The sequence below is a fragment of the Haliotis cracherodii genome, unplaced genomic scaffold, assembly GCF_022045235.1.
Source record: "Haliotis cracherodii isolate W230 unplaced genomic scaffold, xgHalCrac1.p SCAF_1, whole genome shotgun sequence".
Lineage (NCBI taxonomy): Eukaryota > Metazoa > Mollusca > Gastropoda > Lepetellida > Haliotidae > Haliotis > Haliotis cracherodii.
The window spans coordinates 50,447,422-50,467,694 of record NW_027266264.1 but is presented as its reverse complement, the minus strand read 5'-3'; the positions used below and the strand labels follow the sequence as shown (position 1 = coordinate 50,467,694).

The window sequence follows — 20,273 nt, the reverse complement described above, 5'->3', positions numbered from 1 at the left end:
CTAATTATCGTGATTGCCAGTATTGATCTGACGAACGAGTTTTTATCACTGAACGGTTTTCCAAAATTATAACATACGAATTATCATTTCTCAGAGAACGGCGATAATGTCACAAAGCCATTAGAGAAAATCACATTTATGGATGTATATGTTAGACTAATTTAAGTTTGTCTGATTTTACTTCCGAAAGTAAAACATTACACGATTTATAGTTTCATTCTTGAGGCCATGGCTGAATCTTTATGATACAGAAATATCGGGAAAATGTCCATTAAAAATACAGAAATGTTTGAACTTCGGAGGACACTCTGAATGACATTTTATTTTACTTTCAGGTGAGCGCAGCGGGTTCGATATCTGATTAAATTAGTTTTCCCCTCTTTATACCACAACCCTGACCCTGTGTGTGCATTTCTTCCTCAATCACGCAAACACAAATTGATTTCAGAATGACCCGCTTGATAAACTCGCAGCACAAATGAAACGTGTGTTTTCATGATGATGATAGACCCACACCATACAATGGCGTATTAATTTTCTGATGAAAATATCCCTTTTAACCTAAAAGCACCGTGCTGTAACCTACTGGTCCCCGGAACATAAATTGATTTCTGAGGGTACTTTGCTTCCAAAGGGTATAACGTAACCTATATCGCTTGTCATCCATGTCATATAAGGATTGCATGCTTTGTGATTAATGATAAACGCAGGAGAAAAACATGCACTTAGGATCTCATAATGAATTGAACGACATTTACAGTTGAAAGAGACGAGACCGTAAATCAAACCGCACATAATACTATCACTGTATGGTCAACAATTTCGGAGTGTAAACCTAGAAATGCAGCATTATGACAACGAATAGAAATCCCATGCCATAATTCCAGCACATTTTTACACGCTATTTAACCATCCTAGCGTTGAGGTTATTTTTCATGATGATGCGAGTGTGATGGTAAAAGAGAGCATATCAACAGTTAATCGGAAAATCAGTACGATGCTCAAGGGTAATCTTGCAATCGCCAAACTATCAGTTAGGATAATTTTTGATGCAAAACTGGATGCGATGAGTTCTGAGTCATGCCTAATCATATGTAATTCTTAATACCTCTAAATAGTATAATTATGTCATTCAGTGTGAAAATATGTTAAAATTCAAATGTCTCACAAAATTACTGTTTCGTTGATAAAGCAGTTGATTTATGACTAATACTTAATGATAGACATTATGAGGTGGAGTGCTTAACCTTGATGAGAATAATATGACTTAATACAATTGACATCATTGTATAAACTGTTGAAAATGTTTATTAATTATATAATGGTTCATGAAACATTATGAACTAATTCACAAATTTCAAACAATTTTTGACGTGACTTTGTCAATTGGCTTCAGGGGTATTTGTCTTCAAAGAACATTCAGCAAATAAAACTGCCACTGATTGTACTGTTCTTTTGTGATTTCATAAGCAAAGGTAGTAATTACTTTACAATGATTACAGGCGAAGATAGTAGCAATCACTCGTTGATCTCGAAAAGGAGACGAATGGACTTGTCTTAGTAATAAATTCGGAATTTAAGAATCTAAATGAAGTATTTTATTTGCTAGATTTAACAAATCATTCTTAATCTACTGATGAGAAAAGGGCTGAAAAGACCCACCGTATTGTGAAATCAAACGTATGACAAACGATGGGAAATAATTATAACGCAAGCATCTCTCGTCTTTGTTGAGTGTGTTAATTGCGATCATCTAAATTTATCAGCAAACTCGTTTTAAGGGTGGGTAGGTGCAATGAGGTTAATTAAGCCTTGAATCGGGTGTTAATTAAATCTGGAATTATAGGCTCATCGTTATGACAAAGAGGTTGGTATTTCCCCAACATCTTCTGTCATAAACTCACCAACTTCTGTACCAGGTCTTTAAGTTGTCAACAACAGAACTGGTTCATGCTGCCACAAAAACGGATTGATAGTACATTAATAAGGTGATTAACTGAAGAGGGATTCAAACGGATTGTTGGAACCCAAAGTTGAACTCCATTCACCATCAAGAATCGCTGACAACTGATAAACTGTTTCTTACAGCTGCCTCACAACAACCTCTTCGTGCTATCAACCAGTGCTTTGCCAGTTCAGACTTGACTGGTAGTCTGTGGGATGCAGATATAATATTCCTGCATAATTTAAAAACAAACAATATTCATTTACTTGATCCCAGTGTATGTTTGAAAGTGATAGTTCACCCCATGTTTACTGAAATAAGAGTTGTAAGTTATTACTTAACGTTTTAGAGAAATAGTTCAGCCATATAGCCAACAGAGCAGCAACACTACCAAGTACATGATGATAAGGCACAATACAATATCAGGTTACTTAGCATTAAACAGGCGTATTCAAACCCCATGACATATTACAACCCCATTCAACAGGACAGTATGCTTTCGGACTGCATTCGCAGCTCCCTTGGGGTTATGCAACATTGCTTCACAACCCAAGCTGATTTTTACACAGAACAATGCTGTGTAATAATCGATGGCAGATTTATAAAGGTCACCCAGTCTAGTAAAATGAATGTCAGAAGGATTAAAAATAAAACTTTCACTTCCACTTAGTCCACTGTATTCCAGCACATGTAAACTAATATGGATATGCCTGTTCTCCTGTTTCAAACTCATTTCAATCTGCCATCCCAGAAGACATGGTCTTGGGTTCAAAGATCCTGACTCCAGGTGAAACACCCACAGATTGATGTTGTCCAGCCATAACAGTGGCATAGGTGGAATACAAGTCATGTGTTACCTGGTACCATTGTCTCCAGAACTGATCACCCTATGGTTAGAGGAACTCACAGAGTCTAGATCATTTCATTGCTGTCCTGACAGGGCTATCAACATAGCTGTCTCACCCTTTATCCCATTCTTCCTCCCTGACCTCAGCCAGCATTGACTGTACCCACACTTGGGAATACACATTTGTGTGTGGACCAACATGCGGCATGCATCAAATAAAGAACCTTATTACCTGACAATGATATCATTGCAAAGGTTCAGTGAGCCGCATAATTAATTACATTAGTTTTAAAGATATAATTGAGTCATCACAATCAATCTAATCTGAACAGAGAGTTACTTTTCCTCACTGTCCGTGTATGGGATACAAACAGCAGTAATTACCACCCACCAGCCACTAATTACACATGCTATTTGACCACTTGCACTTAGTATGGAGACAACCTTTTAATTGTTCACCTATGTATCAAGACAGGACAAAGGGTAGGCATACAGAAAACTGATGACATTTTGTGAGGAATGTACAAGGTCCTGATATCATGTTAATTACTGGGCTGCCAATCAGGGACACTATGGATGAGCGCTGAATGAAATTGACATGTCATGTTTCATTTCAAGTGGTATTCATATTGACATGGTCGATCACTGATAGCACCTGTCAATAGAATGATAATTACAGCTGATACGCTGAGGACATTAATGTGATTAGTCTGCTATGTCGATGATCTCGGACTAAAAAGTTATATAGATCTATCCAAGTTATAAAATCATTGAATTTTACTGGAGCTTGCGAAGGAATAATTGCACAGCATAAACAATTTCAAAAGTGCCAGCAGAAAGTTGAGGAATTGTATTGATCAACCTCAGTTTCATGTCTCTGCAGATCACCATTCCACAAATAGGCAGTGGGTGGTAAAATGGCTTGAACATGACTTCAGTTATGTTTATCCACATCAGTTTCATGTTAAGAAGACCCCACAGTGCAACACATTTCTGTTCCCACTGAATTAATCCCAAAATCCAGATTGGCAAATCATTGTTTTAGAGTACAATCATGTAGATCTTTGTACCAAAACTGTCCAAAATCCAGGGTCTGGATTAGTGAGGTTTCACTGTATTGCATAGAGTGAGTGAGTGAGTGAGTGAGTGAGTGAGTGAGTGAGTGAGTTGGCTTTTAGCATTCTATCTATTGGTGAGGTGAAATGGGGTTTAACGTCCCATCCAAGATTATTGCACTTATATAGCAATGTGCATGCACATGCATGTGTGTGGCTGCTTGTGCTAGTGCGAACTGATCCCCACTGAGGTAACATGTCGCAGTTTAACATGAATACCCCACTCAGACACAGTATACTGACTCCGTGCCGATCAGTCCTTGTCTTAGCCCCTTAATGCCTAGCGCCAGACAGGGTAACAACAAGTACCATCTTTTAATATCTTTTGGTATGACACAGCCTGGGATCAAACCCTGGACCTTCGACTCTCCGGGTGGATGCTCTACCACTAGACCACGGAGGCGGTTCTATCAATTCACTTACTCGGACATCTTGATCTGGTGGTTGTACAAGTACTTCACGTGGTTGACTTTGCAAAATGGCTGTCAAATGTTGTTTCTGTTTTTCAACGCTAACAGTATGGACATCACCATAAGCAACCGTCTCAGCTTCTTCGTTTCTTGTGGGATGGGCAGTGTCTGGAAACATGAGTCCTGTGGTCCTCAAGTCAGAAGCATTCACAAAGGCAACATTCCTGCTTATGAGCTTGGTATTTTCCCTTGGGAGGGTGTAACGCTTAGCTGTCTGTCTGCTGATTTGTACTGTATGGTGTCCACTATCAACCACAGTTTTTGAACGATTGTAACCTAAGCGCAGTTTTGGCACATCAGATTTGGAACTTAGTATTTCAGCTGAAAAAGTTGATTGTGGAGGAACTTGAGTTAGGGTTTCAATGTGTGGATATTGTTGAAGGCTATCAAAAGTGTTGTCCTGACTGACACCAGTTGTCTCCCCCTGCAAACTCTCCCTTGACACTGTCCGGGAAGGAGCAGAATTAGAAGACTGTTCACTTGAGTCAATCTGTGACACAGGAACCTGGATGACCAACCGCTTTGCTGACTCAGGATCAAGTGATCTAGTGCCGGCAAACATCTGCTCACATCCCAACATGGAAGCTGAAAATATTTTATTATTTTATGTATGTTTTAGCATAAGAATTACGCTACAGTAAATAATTTATTAGATCTTCATCCAATCAAAGGCAGGAGATTTTATTTTTGTATATTATATTTTTGGGAACAGTTTGTTCAAGACATGTGTCTACATTTACACAAACTGGCGATGGATGTGATTCACATGAAGCATGACTGTTTGGTTATACTATATGTACAGGGTGTATTTCATCACTTAAAAAAACCAACACATGTAGCAATGTTTTTCATGTGTGTGTACTGGGAAAGAATAAAATAATGAGTTTTGGTGTGTTTGGTAGCAGAGCAGGTGGGGATGAAAATTTAAAAATTATTTTATTTTGGCCTGATGTTTTGATATTTCAAACTAACTGAATTATAGAATATAATTCATATCCTTGTTAAGTACAAGGGATTGCAACAAATGTTTCCATAATTTGATATATGCTGTGAGACAATATTAGACCCTAAGTATTCTACCCATACCATAAAGTATCATGGTCATGAAGGATATATCAAGTTAACTGATTGTGAGTTAACCAGCTTTCTCTGTATCCTTAGGCTACAGAACCGGGAGAAGTCATGTATATTCAAACATTAATGTTTCATAAATCAGAATTAAAAACCTTCCATAAAAACAGATAGATATTTCAAAATCGAGAAAACAGCTTAAAATCTTTGTTTTCTTCTGCTGCAGAGAACATGTTTTTTTTCATAGATAATATTCCTTTATATCACACTGTATGTTAGAAGTGCAAAGAGTACATTTATATCAATACTTAACACCATAATTATATAAATACTGGTAAAGTTAGTGCAGCAATTACAAAACTAGGATGTAAACTGTGAAACTGAATGTCGATGGCAATGAAAACAGCACATATCCTGGTGTAGATAAGTTGTCAAGATTAGAACAGAACATCCATTATTCTTGTGAAGTGGAGGAAGCCTGCATAAGTCCTAGATGACTTACCTGATAACTGTTGCAACTAACCTTGGTGGGTGAGGTCAGGGGTGGGGGCGTAGAACTCCCCAAGGGAAACATGGGTGTGGTCCTCCGGAGGAAGGGCTATCTCTAATTGGCTGGTTTCAGCGAGAAGCTCACTTTCATCAATTTTATCCTGAAAGTCATAATAATAACTTATTATGATGTATGTGACGTATTTACAATGGATAGCACTTAAAATTGACATGATGTCAGAATTAGTAGATAACATAAACCAATTTGTCAGTCATGGTTTGTTTGGTTTAAATCAGCGAAGCTGTCATAATAGCTATTTCTCATCTGTTAACTTTGGCTTTACATGAAAAAACAAAGCATCTTAACAAAAAAGGAAATGAAAATTAGCACTTACAGTTGACCAGGGCCCTGTTCCACAAAGTGATCCTAGCCCTAAGATGATCATGACTCCCATACTTTACATAGACTTATGGCAGGCAGTCTTAGTGCTAAGATCGCATAGTGGAACAAGGCCCTGGAAACAGGGAATACTGCTGCACGATCTTATGAATATTTGTGTCATATTTTCAAAGCCTATGACAAAATATCGAGGAGTGGGTGACATGTTTTATGCCAAATTCATCAACATTGTGTTATAATCAGGAAATACACAAATACTGTATATAATTTCCTAAAATATTACGATGATTGAAATTGAATTCAGTTTAATACAATGATCATTTGACAAGATTCCAAGTCAAGTCAGTGATCAAAGTAGTGTAACAGCACTAATTTTGGTATATAACAAGCAAAATAAATTCCTTATCATCAAAGGATGATTATGTTGTGATTAAATATTGCATCTAAGAGTTAAGAGCACATTGAATAAGCTACAACGTTGATGAAGAACACCAGACTCTTTAGCTCCGCATATTTACACTAAGGGCCTCATTAAAAAATTGGCTGCAGACAGTGAACTAATGAAATAAATTGTTTGCATTGACAAATCAATCTTTGGCACTTTTATTAAATGAGGGATCCCTAAAAAATTTAAGCACATCCAAATTTGTGAAATGCATGTAACTGATTTGATCCTGGGCTTGCCATCCTGACTGACTATAAAATGTCAGCAAGAATCTGCAGTTCATATTATCAAATTTTCCTCATTTCAAAGATATGGAATTATTCCACGGACCCCAAATCATTTTAACAAGTAATTGAACATCTGATTGGCAAAGACCATTAAAGACAGTTTCCTAATATTGATCTTGTGTGAAGATAATCCTATTTTCTGCCCAGTGTTGCTGTTCAAAAGACAACAAATAACTTGTGGTTGCTATTCAGACTCTATTCCACTCCCTTGGGCTCTCCTAACATATCAGTGAAACCTTCAATCCACATTGATGGGAATTTAACATTGGTGTGATCAAAAACTAGGGAAAAAGGTTCTTTTGTTCTAGAGTTATTTTGAAATTAAAGTGTTTTTTGGTGGTCCCACTCAAGGCTTGGGAAACAGAAGCCATACAAATAAATTAGTTCCGCTAAAACTGTGCACTCCTGTCAAAATGCATCACCTAATTAAATGTGGAGTTTCCCCTGAGTAGTATCTCATCGTTAGTGGTAGAACAATAAGGCTATTGGAAAGTACTTGAAATAAAACAGATCATCTCGATTGGCCAGAACTTCAAAAGGACCTCACAGCCGGCCCCGACAACTCAAAGTGCTCCATTGGTCACAAAGTTTTCAGTGGATTCACCACATAGTCAATAATTTCATAAAGATTGAACTTGAGGTTTTCGAGTCATGGACATAAGCTATCTTTAAAGGAGGAACATCAAACATGGGTCATAGGGGATTAGGGGAAGGGCGGCATCAAAACAAACAGGCCTACCCTGTGGTCTGCGGGCTGGATAATTTGTGATCAAATTGATTTACTGGTAGGAAACGACTTGGCACAAGATACAACTTCAAATGAACAATGGCCAAAAGACAAAGTGTAGGGCTCAACAGTCGGGACATACTGTGGCCATTACTCTTTTGATTCCTCCGATATGAGATTACTCGCTAGAGATCACAAACCATTGACTCACCCAGCCCCGGTGCTGATATGATATTAATAATAATAACATAATCACAATGTGAGTCATGGACATGCCCTGTGTTTATACATAGTGGTATTGTGCCTGACAGTAATGTTAGATAGCTATTAGTCTTTAACCACCAGTGTTGCTGCTCGGGCCATTTGAACTACCTAGGATAAAGCAACTATGGGAAATACCCTATCTGGTGTTGAAAACTCTAGCTTTGTTTTATGCATTGTGTTATCCAGGTTCTGAACGAATTGAAATCAATAAATGAACATTTCTGAATGAATTGTGTAAACTCAATTTCTCAAACATAATGAGTATTAAAGAAGTGTGATCTTTATTAAATAACTCTGTCCCAACTCTAATAATAAATCTGACCCTTAGGTGTCCTGGGATTAACATGGCAAAGGGGAAGTAAGGCTGGACTATGGACAAGATGTAAGTCAACATGTCATGGCAGGGATGACATAAGACCTTGTTTGACATACTGGGCATGACAATCAGGGTTCAGATTTGTAGAAAGCTTCACCCAGGGCATTGAATCAGGGTTCAGATTAGTGGAAAGCTACACCCAGGACATTGAATCAGGGTTCAGATTTGTGGAAAGCTACACCCAGGACATTGAATCAGGGTTCAGATTTGTGGAAAGCTACACCCAGGACATTGAATCAGGGTTCAGATTTGAGGTAAACAACACCAATGGTATCAAATCAGGGTTCACATTTGAAGTACACTACCCCCAGGACATTGAATCAGGGTTCAGATTTGTGGAAAGCTACACCCAGGACATTGAATCAGGGTTCAGATTTGTGGAAAGCTACACCCAGGACATTGAATCAGGGTTCAGATTTGTGGAAAGCTACACACAGGACATTGAATTAGGGTTCAGATTTGTGGAAAGCTACACCCAGGACATTGAATCAGGGTTCAGATTCGCGGAAAGCTACACCCAGGACATTGAATTAGGGTTCAGATTTGTGGAAAGCTACACCCAGGACATTGAATCAGGGTTCAGATTTGTGGAAAGCTACACCCAGGACATTGAATTAGGGTTCAGATTTGTGGAAAGCTACACCCAGGACATTGAATCAGGGTTCAGATTTGTGGAAAGCTACACCCAGGACATTGAATCAGGGTTCAGATTTGTGGAAAGCTACACACAGGACATTGAATTAGGGTTCAGATTTGTGGAAAGCTACACCCAGGACATTGAATCAGGGTTCAGATTTGTGGAAAGCTACACCCAGGACATTGAATTAGGGTTCAGATTTGTGGAAAGCTACACCCAGGACATTGAATTAGGGTTCAGATTTGTGGAAAGCTACACACAGGACATTGAATTAGGGTTCAGATTTGTGGAAAGCTACACCCAGGACATTGAATCAGGGTTCAGATTTGTGGAAAGCTACACCCAGGACATTGAATCAGGGTTCAGATTTGTGGAAAGCTACACACGGGACGTTGAATCAGGGTTCAGATTTGTGGAAAGCTACACCAAGGACATTGAATCAGGGTTCACATTTCAGGTAGACTACCCCCAGGACATTGAATCGGGGTTCAGGTTTGTGGAAAGCTACACCCAGGGCATTGAATCAGGGTTCATATTTGAGGAAAACAACACCAATGGTATCAAATCAGGGTTCACATTTGAGGTAGGCTACCCCCAGGTATTGAATCAGGGTTCAGATATGAGGAAGATGACACGCAGGATAGATGAGGTGGAGCTGAGCATTAGGATTCAGATGTGCTAATACTCGGAGCATCTACACAGTGTTGACTTCTTATCTGTTGAGGACATGCTGCCACGTGTCAATAACCAAGAGCTGCAAAACAAGGCATAAAGAAATATCTTCTCAACCCATTACTTGACATGTATAAAAATATGCATGAAAAAGCTCATAAAATCTCCAAAATCATCAAAATAGTAAATAAATTTAAAATCTTTTCAAAGTGGAAATTATTACCATTATAAATGGTACTGATGCAAGCAAAGATAAACTGGATGTCCTTTGATGTGTTCTGGGCCTGACATATGTAACAGCATGTTAGCTGCTCACGATATTGCGAGTGAAATAAAATGATCATATACATCAGCAGGGGTATATCTTTGCTTGGGTAAACATAAATCCCCAGGAGCGAGTCTAATTCAGCATTATTGCTCATCACCGGCTGCCACCCCTGGGAGGGGGAGATTTATGTGACGTTTACACCAGCCCTTCAATACATGTTTCTCATCACTTAAACATTAATCACATACTTTGAAAAAAAATAATCAAAGATGGCTATCTACAATATTTCATTTAATTATGAAGGATAAACTTAAGAATATTTCTTATGATACATGTACTCTTACATATTGATAAAAATGTTAGACAACGTTTCTTTTACATTCAGATATTGACTGAGTTTGCTTTGATGCCATTTTCAGTAATATCCCAGTAATATCATGGTAGGGGACACTTGAAATGGATTTCACACATTGTATTTTCGGTTATTTCAGCTGTGCTCTTATTACTCCTGATGAGGTGCAAGGTGCATGTGAATAAATGAACTAATCACATGTATGTCGTGAAGTGGCATTGAATCTGCAATATTTCAGCTATGTCACATCAGTGTAAAAGTAGTCAAGTCTTGATCAGACAAACCAGTGGTTGATAGCATAAGCAACAATCCATGTCATGAGCCAAGTCACAAATGAGAGTTGGCCTGCCTCTAGCATTCACCAGATGATGGAATATCAATCATCACCAGCCATTGTGAGCAACCTAATTCGCATTTTATTTGACATTTTATTTGACATTAATCCCCATGAAGTGAATACACTACTCACAAAAAGTCAAACCCAGCTCCTGATTTCATATTACTAAAGATAATCTGTCATGCCATGCCTATTACAGATTAACTACAACAACAATAAAGTAACATTATAATATGAAATAATTTTCAACTCTTTTGAATAGTAAAAGAATCCATAAAATGCATAAATTGACAAAAATAAACTTGTGAATGAATTCCTGGAATTAACAGGTTTATCAAAATAAATATATTTGAAACAGCAAGTCACCACATGCACTGATATGACATTTAATGCACTTGGAACCTGAACATATGGCAACCTTTCAAAACAATTAAATTTGACATTTTTCTTAATATTTGTCTGATATACCCATCTCCTCTGACACAAGGCGACATGTTCGCATAACCTTTCAGCATGATCATTCTCAAAGTCACATTTCTGATTAATCTCTTCATATCACAAACGACAACAACCATAAAATGATGCTTGCCTCTACCCTTTCATTTTATGACTGGTGTATGATTGTTAATAACCTGATACAGCCCACACTATCATTGGACACTGATACAACCACGGACAACATCTAACGATATTGGCCTTTGTAGTCTAATTTCTAGCTATTCCAGCCTAGGTTTGCCTGTATCACTCTCGATCTGTGGCCTTTCAGTCACCCCTCGAGATCAGAGATGTATATGTATGTGGCTATAGATCGTGTATATTACAGGGTAATGACACACATTGTGAGGAAATAACACTAAGTGTATGTTTGTCATCATATGTCCTGTTCATCCTTGTTGAAATAAATGCTTGTTGGTGGGGATACATATCACAAAGAAGTGGCATCATAGGGACAGGGTCAAGTGTAAGAAGAAGACAATACCTTGTTAGCAGAACCATTCAAATTTAAATTGTAGAGTCTTGGAAATATCATTAATGCACTATTTCAGAAAGGTTTAGTTGATTGCAACAAGAGAATATCTATTAAATATTGATAATATTAATGTAAGATTTAGTTCAGGAATATTAAGCAGTGACTGGATCTGACTGTATTACATTATACAGGTGTACTTAGCAGTGACTGGGTCAGGCTGTATTATATTATACAGGTATACTTAGCAGTGACTGGGTCAGGCTGTATTATATTATACAGGTATACTTAGCAGTGACTGGGTCAGGCTGTATTACATTATACAGGTATACTTAGCAATGACTGGGTCAGGCTGTATTATATTATACAGGTATACTTAGCAGTGACTGGGTCAGGCTGTATTATATCATACAGGTATACTTAGCAATGACTGGGGCAGGCTGTATTATATTATACAGGTATACTTAGCAGTGACTGGGTCAGGCTGTATTATATTATACAGGTATACTTAGCAATGACTGGGGCAGGCTGTATTACATTATACAGGTATACTTAGCAGTGACTGGGTAAGGTTGTATTACATTATACAGGTGTACTTAGCAGTGACTGGGTCAGGCTGTATTACATTATACAGGTATACTTAGCAGTGACTGGGTCAGGCTGTATTATATTATACAGGTATACTTAGCAGTGACTGGGTCAGGCTGTATTACATTATACAGGTATACTTAGCAGTGACTGGGTCAGGCTGTATTATATTATACAGGTATACTTAGCAGTGACTGGGTCAGCCTGTATTATATTATACAGGTGTACTTAGCAGTGACTGGGTCAGGCTGTATTACATTATACAGGTATACTTAGCAGTGACTGGGTCAGGCTGTATTATATTATACAGGTGTACTTAGCAGTGGCTGGGTCAGGCTGTATTACATTATACAGGAATACTTAGCAGTGACTGGGTCAGGCTGTATTACATTATACAGGTATACTTAGCAATGACTGGGGCAGGCTGTATTACATTATACAGATATACTTAGCAGTGACTGGGTCAGGCTGTATTACATTTATCAGGTATACTTAGCTGTGACTGTGTTGGACACATATTTTACAACATGTCAGTGACTATGAGATCACTTCAACTGGCATGTCCATGAGAATAGATAGATCCCCAGATATATAACAGCAGGTCTTATAAGAGATGGCCAACCGCTTATATGAACAGCTTTATCAGTGGTGCAAGATTCATCCACAGATATCCAAAAAGGCATATAGATACAGGTACAGGATGGACAATCGATTGGTATGCCGTCAGCAGACACAGTGGATTAGTACGTGAGTAACAGTATTCTGGTTATATCACGGCTTGTCAGCTTAATGTGGGAGGAAAGCCCAAAGTGACGCAGGTCTCAGACGTTTACCACTTCGGTGAAACCCACGAGCACGGATATGGTGCTGACAAACCTAGAAACATAATCGGGGCGAAATGGGATTGAAACCCACAATCATAGATTTCTGGCGTGCCCAAGGGACACAACTCTGCACAGCAAATCCTAAAAAGGATGCAGACAATGGAAATACTTACTGATCTCTTAACAATCACCCAATAACAATCATCAGGACACATGAACTTACAGGTGCTGCTTTCATTATAAAGTCTGCATGCCAATTAGCAGACAACCACAATGTCAGAACAAGTGAATATGTTCTTCCCTCTTTGTCTGTCATCAGTTTATCTTGTCTGAGAACAGCTCATGTCCACCCTCCTTGATCCTCTCCAGCAGGTTCTACTGGTGCTGATGGCAGGATGCCAGGCTCATCCAGGATTAGTTGCCTTGTCTCAGAGTATGCTAGACACCAGGCTGTTGGTTTCAGCTGGCCATACTGGGTGTGGTTAAACCTTTTGGTTCATCTTGAAAGTGTTCGTATGATGACTGATATGGGAATTTAAAGTATTTCAGGAACATCATGATGATCAGTGTTTAGTGGTGAGAAAAGGTGAAAGTGACACAGGACAACATGGACAAAGATGTTGAACATTGTTGTGACACCCAAGAGGACAAGATTCATAAACTGTGATTTGATCCTACAACCAGTGGATGATGTCAACAGCAGTCAAGACCTGTCGCACATGCAATACTTGATGGCTCTATGCCAACCCAGTAGTGCAGATATGGCTCAGTGTACCCTCCTCTCCTCGTCCTAATACAAGCAGTCCACATTAACACTGACCTAATACTGTCAGGACCGAATGTGTGCATCCTCAGGCCAACCTTTTCATTATTTGTATCCTGGATCTATCTGATCCAATTTTGAAACAGTAAATAAAACATAACAATGTTAAAAACTTTCATCACATTGATATATGTACTTACCATGTACTGTGATGGGTCCTCTGTGCTGGTCGAGGTCTGACTAACTAGACTCATTGTCTCCCCGTCATCACTGGACTCGGACTCAGACACGTCCTCGGTCAGCACCCGTGCTGGAACAACACCTTGTGAGTGAGTGTGACGGGTTTAGCAGTATTTCAGTAGCATGACTGTGATCGTATTACACGAGTGGACAACATGAAATATTCCAGCCACATTTGGGTGGCCAGTAGATGATGAGGACTAGGAACACCAGTATTCGACAGCATGAGCAACAATTGTCAGGGCCTCAAGACATTCTGTTACAATCAGCTAGGCTGACACACCAAGAATCTGGCATCCAAACCCATGAGAGAAGAAGGTGGCATCTAGGAACACAATTCTGGAAATAATGTATAAGTATAATCCCCCTGGAAATCTGCACCCTACCCCTAAGACAATTAACCCTAAGAAAACTGTCCCCAGTAATACACAATATCTTTTGTACACTTCAAGCAATCTTGACAAAAATAGATATGCAAGTAACAGTGTACAGCAAATAATGGCTACAAGCATCTCCTTATGGATAGGTGTTCACAATACTGAGTATTATTATATGTTAGTATTAAAAGTTTGATTACAGAAACAGCACCAACAGGTGTTCCAAAATACTTAAAAATTCCTGTTTACATAATATTCCTCATGTACACCAATATATATACTTGGGGACAACATATTCCTTGGTAGGGGTGAGGGTGAGGTGTCTTATTTCTTAGGGGGCAGTGTTCCAGGGAGCAGTATATTTGGAGGCAGAGTTGCCCTGGAATCATTCCTTTCTCACATAATACTTCTCACTCGGACATATTTCTAACATTTACAATGCTTTTGAGATACAAGCATCAACTGAGTCTATTTTCACAAGATTGACACGTACTGTTCATGCCTGTGAGAACGGCAGCATGCCAAGCCCCACAGTATACAGACTCCAGAGGGGTAGCCAGTGGCTGATTCAGACAGAGGGGATAGGTCACTTTGTAGGATGAGGTCTCTCCAGCAACTATTGTGTGGCTGTTCTTGCCCCACATGTACAGGCGGCCATCACCTGAAGACAAACAAAGTCAGTATTGGTTGTTCTGAAAACAATGTTGGACCATTCATAAAATATATATATATTTCACCATGAATGCGTAAAAAGATAAAATATGTGCAAGATGTCATCCTGGTAGATTTACACAATCATTTTATTCCCTCTCAATGAGATATACAAATAACACACACTGATCCAGATAGGAGTGCAGATGTGTGCAGTCCCCATGTGTCAAAGCATATGTAACATTTACACCTTGGAATGTGCAAAGTTGACCAGATAAGGTATTACAAGGCTATAATTACTACCAAATGGAATAGTGTTCCAAAGCCCAATGGGGAATCTGAGTACGGTCAGACAAGGTGACTTGGTTGATTGCATGTCATTGCATCCAAATGGCGTGGACCATTGCTCACAATATCGGACCATTGCTCACAATATCAATCACTGTATTGTCTGGTTCAGATTAGATTACTTAGAGGCTGCTGTCAGGAAGGTGGAATATTGCTGAGTGCACCATTAACCAATTAATAGATTCCCGTATTATTTGCATCAACCTAGCACTTGCATACTACTCGAAAGAACTTAAGGACCAGCCAATTCTTTCCTATTACTATGATATGCAGATCTTTTCCAGAAGGCGGTCTGTCTACACCACACATGGAATAATCTCCAAATGAAAGGAGCAAATCTTGTTTCTTTTTCTGCCATTTTTCTACCAAACTGATCAATGTAGTCTCTATACTAACATTATATTCTTAGTCATCACAGTTCAATATCAACTACATTGAAATAAATAAAAAAAACTTTCAAAAGCTTAATATTTTAATAATCCATAATCTTCCCAAATGAGCTGTTTCAACGACGGACAGGCAGCAATACCTCTTTTCTTTCCTAAATCAGGATATCTTTTTTCAAAAGAAACTAAAATCATTTTCAAACATGCGTTTTAAAGCAGGGAACAAATATCAGTTGAAAAACATGCAGACCACATGCCAGAATTGTTAGTCAAATATCCGAAGTTGTCATCAAACTGACACAAATTACAGCAGAAATTGCTTTAAGTGAAAATAGATTGTCAATTAACTGCTTCAAGTAGGATTTGCTCATTCACTTCCCAGGACTTAAACCCACAGAGTTGGTGGTAATTCACCAACACATCCGTCAATAACGTTTGATTATGGCAATGCTCCTCACCTTAATAAAATGCTCTCTGCGGGAATCAATCACACGACTAAATACCTGTAGTCTGTATTTTCAATTGTGGCCACATATCTGTCACCTGGCTGATAAACTTGCACAAACCCATAATGGTTTGTGTAATTCATGTAATCAATGAAATGGAGATGGATTGAATACTCGTCTTTGACTAGACGCCACTCTAATCACTTTTTATAGCTCGTCACTTACTTAAATTCACTCAATTGTGAGGTGATATTTTTTAGCCTGTGTTTGGTTTACAGGAATTGCGTCGCTTGATTGACGGTAATGGCTCAAATTGAAAGCATGAATAAAAGTGATATTAACTTTATGTGTTTAATGTGGTTCGTCAACTCAGGGTTTGAAAGGTAACAGTATTCAATGTAACAGAGAATTTACTGTTGTGGCGGTCATAGACTGTAACACAGTTCAGGAGTTAAACCACCTAAAGTGATCATTATGCCATTTTGAATATACTGTATTTCAAGATACTTATACTCTTCCTAAATAAACAGAATTTTTTTTATTAAAAGTGATGTTTTTTCACTTTGAAGAAGAAAATATGAAAAAATATAATTGACATCTGTTAAGTTTTTATTTTCCATATGAAGTAAGTCAATCATATCATTTGATCATATCATATTATAATGTCTGTAACTATGTTAAAGATAGTATAAAAATGAATTTAGAAAATGTCAGGAAAAGTAATTAAAGAAGAAATGAAGAGAACTCTTCAAATATCAAACTATTATGAAATCCATTTGAAGATATATTTGAAAAAAAAAATATCAAACAGTACAAAACAATTCAGTGATTGACATTTATCATAGAAGTATTAATCAGGGTAATTTCCATTCTCAATCTGAAAATCTACAGCTTGACATGAATACTGAATAGACCTATTTGCCATAAACATGATGGAGAGTGTTGGTTTAAATGAGCTAAGATATAGTTATTTTCAGACAGGTTGTCTCCAAATGCATTAGGAAAAACAATTACTTCTGACTGTAAACTTTACAAATATCTATTTAAAGATTTTAATAAGGATAAAAAAAGGGAAAAATACATAAGTTGATAAAAGGAAATTACAATTTCTTTTCAAATTGAATTGTATTGCAATGAGTTTCCCTTTGATGAAATGGAGGCAGTCGTATGTCCTTTATATTCCCATTACATCTGACAATTTAATACACTAAATCCATACAATCAGGATATAAACTTTTTATGTCTTAAGAATAACAAAATGATAATGTATTTCATTTCCTTGAATTAAATTAATTTTAGAGGTCATCTTGATATTTTCTACAGCATAATTTATTACAATATTAAATGGATTTATAATGAAGAATGTTTTGTCAGTAGTGACAGATGAAACATTGTGAGCACAGTGTTGACATTAATTACAGCATGGTTATCACCTTTGTTGTCATTAATACTGTCTGGGGGCATCTATACAAGATTCAGTCTACATAGAGAACCCTCCCATACATACAACTACCCCCTGCTTCCAAACAGGCATCCCTGCCACAGCCCCCCCCCCACACACACACACACATGTACCCCTACCACACAACCAACCCTCACACACAACCATCCGACACTTACAACCACACATATCACACACAACCATCCCTACCACCACTGTTACACAACCACCTCTGCTACACAACCACCTCTGCTACACAACCACCTCTGCTGCACAACCACCTCTGCTGCACAACCATCTCTGCTGCACAACCACCTCTGCTACACAACCATCTCTGCTACACAACCACCTCTGCTGCACAACCACCTCTGCTGCACAACCACCTCTGCTGCACAACCACCTCTGCTGCACAACCACCTCTGCTACACAACCACCTCTGCTAAACACTTATGACTCCCACAACATGACTCTCTCTCAATCTTATCCCTACCCTACACACCTGTCTTCAACAACCAGTGACTTTTGGTTATCTATGATATTTTTTAATGAAAAAGAAAAGAACCATAAAACTACAAATAATATTGTTGTCTATGAATCACCCTGTTTTGTGAATAATTTTGCAAAAGTTAAAATAAACTTTTTATTTGTAAATATGCTTTTTGACTGAATTTTTGAAAAAACAAACATATTTCATGAGCATTTTATAAATTAAATTTGAACCAACCAGGGCAATAAATACCTCCATAAAAGTTTGCTTCCCGCCTCTAGGTTTAATTATACCAAACTGCACTGGTCTAAAAGTAAATGATGTCAGTCTGATCAGACTTCAGAATTATTTCAATATCAAAGCTTGCCACAGTTTGAGTTTTTAAAAATTCAGACGTAAATCATTTTTTTTCGATATAACATATCTATCTTTACCCATTCTGATATAGGAACTACATATAACTGAACTGATCAAATTATTTTTTAAATAAAAATATCATGTTCAAGATCAAACAATTTCTTAGCTACTCATTAATTACATCTACTGAGATGAAATAAAATGGTTTAATTTATTGGAAGAATATTTCAAATGAAGAGACATGATATTAATATTTTAGTTGTGACAGAAAATTCATTTTGATATAATCAAAGATTAAACACTTAATAAATTTGAAATTGGAATAATACTTTATTTAAGGAAACTGACAATTATCAGTTATTTCATGCCAACTGCCTTAATTAATACCATGTCACTGTCAGCTAGTCATAATGAAAAAAGAAATGCAATCAAGACAACTAAAAAAACAACAAAAGAATCAGACTATAAAGACAAACTTCTGAAGTAAAAAATTCAAATAATCTCATTTTCATCCACACCCTAAGACCAAGCTAAATGAAATGTAAACTAATCATTTTCAAATTAAAACATAAATCTTTGACGATGATATAAACCCTTCTGTTGCTGTCATCCTATCGTCAATGAACATCTCAAATCAAGAAAGATTGACAAGTGCTGTCGTCGATATACAAGTGTAAATTTCGATTCATCAACGCAACAAAAGCATTTCTCAGCAGTCAATCAGGCAGTGCCACAATTAGGTTGGAGAATTCTCCAAACCACAAAATCGCGTCTTAACATCAAACGTAACTCTAGAAACACAATGCAAGGGAAGTAATGAGAAGCTTATTATGAATCAGTCGGCGACAGACCACAAAATAACTTCAAACAAAGACGGACTCAGATACAGCTAACAGGACTAATGGATTCGTCAATCTTTTCTTTGCGGACACTAATTGAGCCCTGATTTTTAAATTCAACAAGCGCGAGGGAACGTGCACGAAAAACCACAAGTTTCATTAGTCTAAAAACAGGAGTTTAATGGATGACAGAGAGGCTGTTAGATGCATGGATTCCTGGTGTCTGTCCACTTCAATCCAATTCCTTTAAATTTGCTAAGGAAATTAGTACCCAAATTTCATCCAATTTGTTCAAGAGTCCAAGGAAAGTTCCTATTTGATTTTAGATCAAGATTTTTTAACACACGTTTCTGACATAAATTGTGATGGATGGACTTTTAAAACATTTGAGCTGTAAAGAAAAATACCATTAAAGGAGACATTTTTTTTTTTTTCACAAATGAACATAAAAGTATAAGTTGTCTGGTGAAGTTTCCTTGGTTGAAACTTTAATATTTGCTTTGTCAAATTAACGAAAATTAATTGACCTAACCAGGAGAATATCACCATGTTTTTTTTATTGTAATATTTTTCAGCAGAAATATGATTTGGGTTCCAAACTGAAATGTTATTAACTCTGATCTAAATAATACTTTAAAAGCATTGTACAGAGGATGAAATAATGAGTCAATTTTTTCATACATTTTGACAGATAAATGATGTAGTTAATTTCTTTTCTTTAAACAAAAGCAGACCATAGAAAGGACAAATATGTCAGTGCAGTCTAATGGTTGGTTGTACCACAAGGGAAAACAGAAGGATCAATACTTGTTGTATCATGCCCCACTCAGCAATATTCAAGCTATATGATGGAGGCC

General features: G+C 37.6%; 1 protein-coding gene across 2 annotated transcripts in view; it reads right to left on the bottom strand.

Moving 5' to 3' along the window:
• Positions 1-20,273, bottom strand: part of LOC139479023 (uncharacterized) — a 190,168-nt gene that overhangs the window by 14,007 nt on the left and 155,888 nt on the right. For both annotated transcript variants that reach the window (XM_071261760.1, XM_071261767.1), the window contains 4 exons: positions 14,955-15,122; positions 14,045-14,154; positions 5,972-6,098; positions 4,331-4,962 (listed from right to left, as the gene is read on the bottom strand). In XM_071261760.1, coding sequence (XP_071117861.1) covers positions 4,331-4,962; positions 5,972-6,098; positions 14,045-14,154; positions 14,955-15,122 — 1,037 coding nt within the window. The remainder of the gene's footprint in view (positions 1-4,330; positions 4,963-5,971; positions 6,099-14,044; positions 14,155-14,954; positions 15,123-20,273) is intronic.